General features: G+C 42.5%; 1 protein-coding gene across 1 annotated transcript; it reads right to left on the reverse strand.

Moving 5' to 3' along the window:
• Positions 1-6,169: 6,169 nt before the first annotated feature.
• Positions 6,170-8,733, reverse strand: LOC120459777 (E3 SUMO-protein ligase ZBED1-like). The gene is made up of 2 exons (XM_039647214.2): positions 7,222-8,733; positions 6,170-6,681 (listed from the first exon to the last, which is right to left on the reverse strand). The coding sequence occupies exons 1-2, from the start codon at positions 8,641-8,643 to the stop codon at positions 6,211-6,213; spliced, it is 1,893 nt and encodes a 630-aa protein (XP_039503148.2). The 5' UTR covers positions 8,644-8,733; the 3' UTR covers positions 6,170-6,210.
• Between the last annotated feature and the right edge of the window lie 728 nt (positions 8,734-9,461).

Genomic DNA, 9,461 nt, shown 5'->3' on the forward strand with positions numbered 1-9,461 from the left:
AAAATAAAAAAAAAATTAATACATTTTTTTATGTATATACTATATATGCTATTTAAAATAATTCTAAATAGAATTACCCGTATTTCAATATTTGAAAGTTGCTAATTTAGTTGTTATAGCACGAAATGTTTCTATTTGTTCCTATAATAACACATTGAATGATGCATCATTATCCAGTTCTTTACATGCAAAACTTATATTCAGATATGTTAGTTTAAAAGTAAATCCCCTTTAATGGATATTAAATGCTAAAAATGTGTAAGCCTCATTCAAACCAGATAATGTCTGCTTGTTTTTAGTGGCAATACCATATTTAACCACTAGATGATGACAAAATATTTTGAAATACCAGTCTTCAAATGGACCCTAACCCTTTCATGCAGAGGTCACAACAGTGCAGCTATTAAAAAAGCATTTTCTCGAATTTGCAAGGGTTTTGACGGCATAGTTGGACATCAACCGCTACAGTGGCTCCTGGTGCATCATCCTATACATTGCAACCAAGTGGCAAGCCGTTGTGTGTCGAGTCACATAATGTATGTGACTTATAATGCATACTTTACTTATAATACTTTACGAAATCAGATTACTTTTTGATTTAACAAGTAATGCACGTTACTTGTGATTAATTACTTGCTCATAACTTGTAACACATTACTTGTAACATCAAAAAAGTAATCTGATTGCGTTATGCATGTGTTTAGAAGGATTTGACTGTCTGCATCTGATTTTAATTAGATGAGTGAACCCCTCTGGGTGCCTGTTATGGCGCTTTTCCACTGCATAGTACGGTACGGTTCGGTTCGGTACGGCTCACTTGTGGTGCTTTTCCACTGCATGGTACGGTACAGTACGGTTCGCTTCAGGTCTCTTTAAATGGTACCTGGTCTGTTGAGGTTCCAAAAGCGTACCGTACCGGTACTAAAATGTGACGTGAAACACTGCAGATCAATGATTGGTCAGACAGAATCATCACTACCAGCGTCACTACTAGCGTCATTGGATTTGCGACACGAGACACGAGACACTTTTTTAGCAGTATTTTTGTTTTGCTGCCATCAGCCTCATTTTAAACACATTTTTCCGTCTAGCAGTTAAAAACAACCACATACCGAGAATCAGGAACACCATCCCCTCGATATTCTCCATTGTTCCTGTGTTGTGGGTTTGAAAATGTGGCGCTTTTAAGATGATGTCATGGCAGTAGAGGCGCGCGCAAATAACGATCAGTCCCACACACTGTGAAGGGGTACTACTGCAGTGGAAACGCAAAGCGAGCCGAACTGTTTCGCGCTGAGTCGAAGCGTACTGGGCCGAACCGTACCGTACTATGCAGTGGAAAAGCGCCTTTAGAGCACAGTTCAATATAAGGATGAGGAGACAGCTGAGCAGGTTTAGATGATATATATTAACATAAGATCAGTCCACAGAGGTACAGGTGTGTTACAGGTGTTACAAGCAGTAGAGGAATTAGTCTGGAAAACAAGAAATACCATAAAAGGATAGTGAATAACAAGGTTAAACTGGGCATATACAATATTACACATCCATTGGTGCATACAGGCAGCCAAAGCAGACTAAATCCTCATCAGTAACATTTCTCCATAGAATACAATTCGATAAAGGAAAATAAGGCATGATGTTGTGAATTATAGACTATAAGCAACCATTTAAGAAGATAAACATAGCTCCATATAGGCCAATGAATAAGAGCACACAAGTTTACATCACTCATCTAACAGCTCAGAATCTTAAATTATTATTACAAAGGAATGATAAATTCCCATAAAAAAACCCAAGACAGTGATACACATCTGAATAAAGAAGTATAATCACATATACAACCGCATTACTGAGCTAAACTAAGAGAAACAATAGCTGAGGGCATGTCTGGACATGCGCCCATGAGGCAGTGATAAATAACTAAACATTTCGATCTCTATAAACTATACAAACTCTATAAACTGAAACATAAGGCAAACATGCTTACTTGTAGGTCAATGACTAACAACTCAATGAAACATAAGCAAACATCACAGGTAACAATGTCCCCCCAGCGATCGATGCAACATAACCGTTCAGCAGGCAGCAGCTATTTCACTCACGAGTGCTCAGTCCGAGAATGATTTCCGATGTCAGAATAAAAGTCCTCTCTTAAAGGAGCCTTTACAACAGCCGCCCCCAAAGATGAGAAGCATCTTTGTATTCAGGAAAGGCGACTATTAATGAGGGCTAGGTACTCCAGGATCTTCTGAAGGTAAGGATGGTAAGACAACCAAACGGCAACTGGTCTGGTGATATTTTACCCTTCATCTGCACATCTGCTGATCTGATATGGCCATCGGGACTCAGGTGTGTCTGAATTACTTCACCAACAGGCCATAAACCTCGGGGTAACTGAGGGTCTACGATCATCACGTAAGTATGCTCTTGGAGGTCAGGTGGCAAAGCTTGCCATTTTTGCCTGGTCTGCAGAGTGGGAAGGTAATCACGGATGAATCTGGACCAGAATTGATCCGCCAGAATCTGGGAATGTCTCCATCTTCTGCGACTCAACATTTCAGATTCAGGATAGATGACCTGTGGCAACGATCCATCAGGCCGCCCCATAAGGAGACTACTTGGGGTCACAGGATCAATATCGGCCACATCCGAGGATACATAACCTAAGGGTTTTGAGTTAAGGATGGCCTCGACTTCCAACAAAGTTGTCATTAAGACCTCCTCAGGAACCGACTGGGAACCCAAAACAGTATACAGAGCGGACTTGACAGATCTCACTTCTCTCTCCCAAACCCCACCAAAATGAAGGGCTGCTGGGGGATTAAAGCAGAAGTGGATTTTCTGACGAGCAAGATGACGCAGTAGGTCTGGAGCTAAGGCAGCATATGCTTCTCGCAACTCACGCTCGCCTCCTCGAAAGTTAATCCCTCGATCTGACAATAATTGGGTGGGGGTGCCTCTCCTAGCGATGAACCTCCTAAGGGCCATAAGGAAGGAATCAGTACTCAGGCTAGGGAGTAAATCCAGGTGTACTGCCCTTGTGGTGAGACACTTAAAGAGAATACCCCACCGCTTCTCAGTACGTCTTCCAACTTTGATCAGGAAAGGTCCAAAGCAATACATGCCACACGAATGAAAGGCGGGCTTGTAAAGCTGAAGATGGGCAGAGGGTAAATTAGACATCTGAGGCACCGAAGGCTGGGATCTACAATATTCCGGACAGGTTCGCTGAAACCCTCGAACAGCTTCCCGGCCTCTCAGGATCCAATAAGTCCTCCTTATTTCAGCAAACAGCCGTTCTGGTCCAGGATAATGCAGCTGATTGTCGTAATGACGGACGATCAGGCGAGTAACTGGATGCTTAAGGTCTAGGACTACAGGATAGAGAACAGAATCCGCAAGGTCAGCCACTCTCCTCAAACGACCACCCACTCTAATCAAGCCAGCCGAAGGATCAATCTCTGGTGCCAGGGCGACTAGACGGCTACTAAGTTTAACTGGCTTCCTAGATTGTAACAGATGGTAATCTTCTGGGAAGGATTCCTGTTGGACCTGTTTAAGGACATGGGCCTCAGCTCGATGATAATCTGCAGCTTCTGGACCAGTGTCATTAACCGGGTCAATTTGAAGTTCTCGGGCAGTGGTGTCCAGTAGGTCTAACCAGGTAGGATAATTCCATCTATCTGTGTGGCTACAGGTGGTAGATGAGGCAACAACTCCACAAAAGGTTGACTTCCGCAACTCTGATGGATCAACTCTGCCATTCTCTAGGGTTAAGGAGGAGGAAAGGGGGTCCTTGGTAGGGCTGAAACGATTCCTCGAGTTACTCGATTACAAAAATTCCTCGAGGCAAAAAATCTGCCTCGAAGCCTCGTTAAATTCCTATGACGCGCACTTTACGCGGGATCTGATTGTTTCACACGGACCGTTATTCAGGAAGCACACCATAGTGCATGATACATTTGACTTCATAAATGGCAGAGAATGTCTAAAGTTTGGGATCATTATATGTTTATAAAGGGAGAGAACAAGATGCAATGTGTCTGCAAAGTATACCTGGCAGGGCTGCCAACTCTCACGCATTCAGCGTGAGACTTGCGCAATTCGATTTCTCACGCTGAAGTGTCAATTCCTTCGGTCAAATGCCTGAAAGATGAGTTCGTCTATAGATCTACCTGTTGAGCCACTTGTGATCGACTAGTTTTACCGCCGCATATTAATTCGCAAGTTAAAATATCCTGTAATCTAGTGCGAATGCGCATGCGAGATGTTGAGCTCCTAACCGCGGCTCGCGCACAACGGCAGAGAGGTAAGCAAGCGCGTGCACCCTCTCTCACCCGCCAGTCAGACCAATTGCGGCAATTCATCATATGCTTAAACTTTTATGTAGCCACGCAACAAAAATTTCAGCATACATTCACCGGGACATGATGGAGGAACAAATATTGTGAGACACATAGACACACACACTCTGATGTTTGTCTTGAGATTACAGTTGAAAAAGTCTGATTCTTATTTATCATTGTTTTATTTCCTTTTATTTTTTTTAATAAATTGTACACATTTGTGTACCTGTTTGGGTTGATATTTTATATTAATTTATTTTTGTTTCCAGGTGGGTAATTTGCAGAAGGTGCAATCCTTTTTTTGTAATGTTGTATTAAGAAGACAAAACTAAGGCCAAATGGGCTTTACTATTTAAGTTTGTATTCAAAGTTTTACATGTTATGGGCTACATGTAACATGTTTTACAGTACATTGTTTTAACTGTATTGTTATATAATTGTTGGCACTGGCACTTATAAACACTAAATGGGTAAAAATTGCAATAATTAGTTGTGGACTGGAGCCAAATGTTGCAGTTAGAATAAATACCTCTATTTTTTAAAAGAAATAAAAGCCAAACACCTTATCATTTTCGTAATACATTATTTGTTTTGGTTGCTTAAAAAAACACATAAACAAATTATCCGATTATTCGATTAATCGATCGATTAAGTGCTAGATTAATCGATTACAAAAAGAATCGATAGCTGCAGCCCTAGTCCTTGGGACCATCGGTTTGGGCTGGCAAGGTAAGAAAGTGATCTCCCTCTTGTTAGGTCATCAGCCGGGTTATTGGCGGAGCTAACATAACGCCAAGTGCACTGACCAGTAAGCTCCTCGATCTCAGCAATCCTATTGCCAACGAAAACTCGATAGCGACAGGATTCAGACCTCAACCATTGAAGAACCATAGTAGAATCGGTCCACAGCACGGTAGACTGTATTGTCAAGGTCAATTCGTTGGACAGCAACTTCGCAAGCTGGGCTGCAAACAAGCTCCCACAGAGCTCCAATCTGGGTATAGAATGTACTTTCTTGGGTGTAACACGGGAACGAGCGATAAGGAAGGACAGGTAGGTCTGACCTGCAGGATCAATGGTACGTAGGTACACTACGGCTCCGTAGGCTTGCTCCGATGCATCGGAAAAAACATGGACTTCATGAGTAACTCCTCCAATCAACTTCAGGAGGGACATAAGGACGAGGAAGAGAAACACTTGGAAGGTAGCGAAGTTCTTCTTCCCACTGTGTCCAGTAGGGGTGGGTATTGGCAAGGACTTCACGATACGATACGCATCACGATACATGGATCACGATACGATTTCATCACGATACATCACGATACGATAAATATTGCGATATTCCACACAGTTAACTAAAAATGTAAAACCAAAATAAAATACAAGTTACGGTGTGCCATCTGAGTAGTCTTACATCAGATCATATTGATAAATCAGCAGAAGAATTGAGTCAAAACAATTTAATACAGAATTTTCTTTCCAATTTATTTTTGAGCTGCCATAACAAAATAGATTTGAACTTTAAACAATGGACACACTTTTAACAATGGCCACATTAAAAACGTTAAAATAAAGTGCATTAGATATTTAAAACTAAATTAAAGTTTAGTGCACACTGCACAGTTAAGTTAACTCACTGAGGTTATGTGGGGCTGAACTTGAAAAAACAAAACAAAACATGGAAATAAAGTGCAGATACTCAGGTACTGTCCATGTAAACAATGAAGTGAAATATTATAAACAACGTTAATAAAACTAAAATAGTCAGTGTGATGTAACCATAAATACAACAAATGATTTTTGCATGTGTGTCCATTAAACGTTTATATGAACACTTAAACGCATTGGTTCCATGGCAGGCCTATTTTGACTTCAGATTTTTGTTTAGGAACAGAATCTGATCAACATGTTCTGGGGTAAGTGCACTCCTCTGAGCTGTAATAATGTCCCCTGCAGTAGAGAACACTCTCTCTGAGGGCACACTAGTCCCCGGAATACACAGGTATTTCTTTGCCATGTGTGACAAGAAAGGATACTTGCTCTGATTCCCTTTCCACCAGTCTAGTGGATTGACAACACCAAGCGGCAAGGGAGCATCCTCTTTGTATCTAGAAATCTCCTCCTTGGCCTGGTCCTCTGCAGTTTTCCATTTCTTTGCAGGTGCTGTAGCATATGTTGGACCAAGTAGGTCAGCTAGAGAATGCCTGGATCTCTTGGATGGTACAGCAGACATGTCTTTTTGCACAGGATCTTGATTGCCTTCCTCATCCTCTTCTGGCACCACATTCACATCAGTCTCTGTCTCAACTGAGTCCACTCCAAGCTCATTCTGCTGAAAAACAGCAAAGTAAATTAAACATTAGCTTTAGAGAAAAGGTATATAAAGGGATAGTTCACCCAAAAATTAAAATTATGTCATTATTTACTTACTCTCAAGTTGTTTCAAACCTGTATGAATTCTTTTCTTCTGCTGAACACAAAAGAAGATATTTTGAATAATGACAGTAACCAGACAGTTGATGGGCCCCATTGACTTATATAGTAGGGAGAAAAAAAATACTATAAGTCAATGGGGTCCATCAACTGTCTGGTTACTGACATTATTCAAAATATCTTCTTTTGTGTTCACAGCACAAGAAAGAAATGCATACAGGTTTGAAACAACATGAGGGTATTTAATTCCAGTACAATGAAATAATTAAATGTATCAAACTACACTATATACACTTACACTATACTATAGGCCGAGATGTTTGCCTATCTTTTACTGGTATATGATTTTAATACTGAAAATTTGAATGATTACTTATAAATGTAGATAAATCTTGACAAGACAACAGTATGTTTTATGATATGGCATTGTTTATCTTACCTGTAATGCTTTGCACCCTGTAGCTTCTGCAAGGATTGTAGCATAGATGTCCTGGCGTTGGTCTTCTGACAGGAAGGGCAGGGCCTTAAATCTCGGATCCATAGCGGTGGCCACATAAAGCGTCTCCTTGTTCAAGTACCTCTTTTTGAGATCCTGGCACATGGCAGATTTTATTTCCTTCACTAAGTTGGAATCTGTTGGGCTGTCTTGTAGGTCATGGGTCAGCTGGGCAAGGAGTGGTGCTACAACTGAAAGTGTTGGAGTGGTCTCTTCTGACATGACTAGTGTAGCTACCTTCATGGGCTTCATAGCAGTGACCACTTCTTCAGCAGCTGTTATGTCTGCCTCACTGAGGGTGCAGAGGTCCTTCTCTTTCTTCCTCACCTCAGCTGAGAGGAGGGCAGCATGGATGGCTGGCTGCTGTTCTAGGAAGCGCTGCAGCATGTCGTGTGCACTATTCCATCTGGTGACTACGTCAGTGAGCAGTTTGTGGTGAGGCAGATTTAGAAGTTTTTGTTTTTCCCGCAGTACATGGCTGGCTATGGTACTGCGTCTGAAAAAGTTAGTTATTCTTCTCACTCTTCCCAGCAAACGCGCGACTGGTGTTAGTTGAAGTGCGCGCTGTGAAGCCAAATTCAAAGTATGCGCAAAACATTTAATATGCAGCATACCAGCTAGCTGCGCTGCAACGGTCATGTTCGACGCGTTGTCAGTGACAACCGCGGGGTCCTTGCTTTTTATATCCCATTCCTCTAATGCATCTTCCAACACCTCGGCGATGTTACTACCAGTATGGCTCTCATGCATTGCCCTCGTCTGCAAAACATGAGAAATCAGTTCCCAATTCTCATTGATGTAGTGCGCCGTGATTGTAACGTACGATTCAATCGCCCTCGATGTCCAGCCATCGGATGTTAAGGCCACTCTTTCTGCTGAGCCTAGAGATGCTTTTACAGCTTGCTTCACCTCTTCATACATCCTGGGCACAGCTACCTCGGTAATGTGTTTGCGAGTCGGGATCACATAGCGCGGCTCCATTGTGTTTACCATATACCTCAAGCCACGGTTGTCAACGACACTGTATGGCCGCAAATCATGACAAATGAAATGCACCAACGACTCCGTTATTTTTAAAGCTCGAGCTGAGTTAGATGGAAGTTTGTTATGCAGTGTAGTCTGCTTCTGGTCGTCAGGTTTCGGTTGCTTCTCTTTCAACATAATTTCTGCATGACGTCTGACGAGATGCGTTCGTAAATTAGTTGTGTTACCTGAATATTTGATAGCAGCGTGACAAAGCTTGCATATTGCGTTCGTTTTATCCAAGTCCAATCTCCCTGGTTTGTTTTTAAAACCGAAGTGCACCCACACATCGGCTTTATATTGCGAAGGGGCCGAAGCAATTTTGTCGGCTGCGTCTGCCATGTCGCTTGCAGCTTTCACTACTGAAATTGGCGCTCTATGGTGCCCGCCCAGGCACCCACGGCCACACCCAGGACAGCAAGTTGAAGGAAACTAAAGCTGCCATAATGCGACATCTACAGGAATGGATGTTATAGTTCACCAGGTCACACCCCGTTTAAAACGTGATTATTTTTTTTTTGTTACATCGATTTTTTGAGCTGGAAATCGATGTTGTATATCATGAATATAAAAATCGCGATATATTGCTGTATCGATTTTTTAGCACACCCCTAGTGTCCAGGAGTGAAACAGGTCAGGGGGTAGGTTAGGATCATCCCACTGTCTCTGCTGGTTCCAAAGGTGCTTGACGATCACTTTCGCACGGGTGATGTAAGGAAGGAGCAATGCCAAAGGGTCATATTGTGTAGCAAGTACCCTATAAATATTCTGCAAGGTAGGGGCCTCATAGTCCACTGGTCGGTGTTTATAGGACAAGGTATCTGACTGCCAATTCCAACTTAAACCTAACGTGGACTCAGGGACATCAGATTTCTCCTGGGTCAGCCACAACTCCACACTAGTAGCCCGAGCCTCAGGAGGTAGGTGACTCAATACAGCAGGATTGTTACAGGCCCACTGCCGGATCTCGAATCCACAGTCGGAAAGGATGGTACGCAGGCGATCGATCAGACTACGGGCTGCGTCAGCAGTAGGGATGCTCTGGAGGCAATTATCAACATAAAAACACCTCTCTACAGAGAAACGGATCTCCTCATCGGTCAAGGGGTGCTGACGGGTGTGGCACTGAAGTGCATAGACAGCACAACAGGAACTGGAGG

This window comes from Pimephales promelas, chromosome 7, assembly GCF_988280905.1.
Source record: "Pimephales promelas chromosome 7, fPimPro1.hap1.1, whole genome shotgun sequence".
Lineage (NCBI taxonomy): Eukaryota > Metazoa > Chordata > Actinopteri > Cypriniformes > Leuciscidae > Pimephales > Pimephales promelas.

Bases quoted from the DNA above. Each gene is read 5' to 3' on its own strand.
- LOC120459777 (XM_039647214.2), bottom strand. From the start codon at position 8,643: ATGGCAGACGCAGCCGACAAAATTGCTTCGGCCCCTTCGCAATATAAA. The intron at 6,682-7,221 runs GTAAGATAAACA...GCTGTTTTTCAG, and splicing joins CAGGGTGCAAAGCATTACAG to CAGAATGAGCTTGGAGTGGA.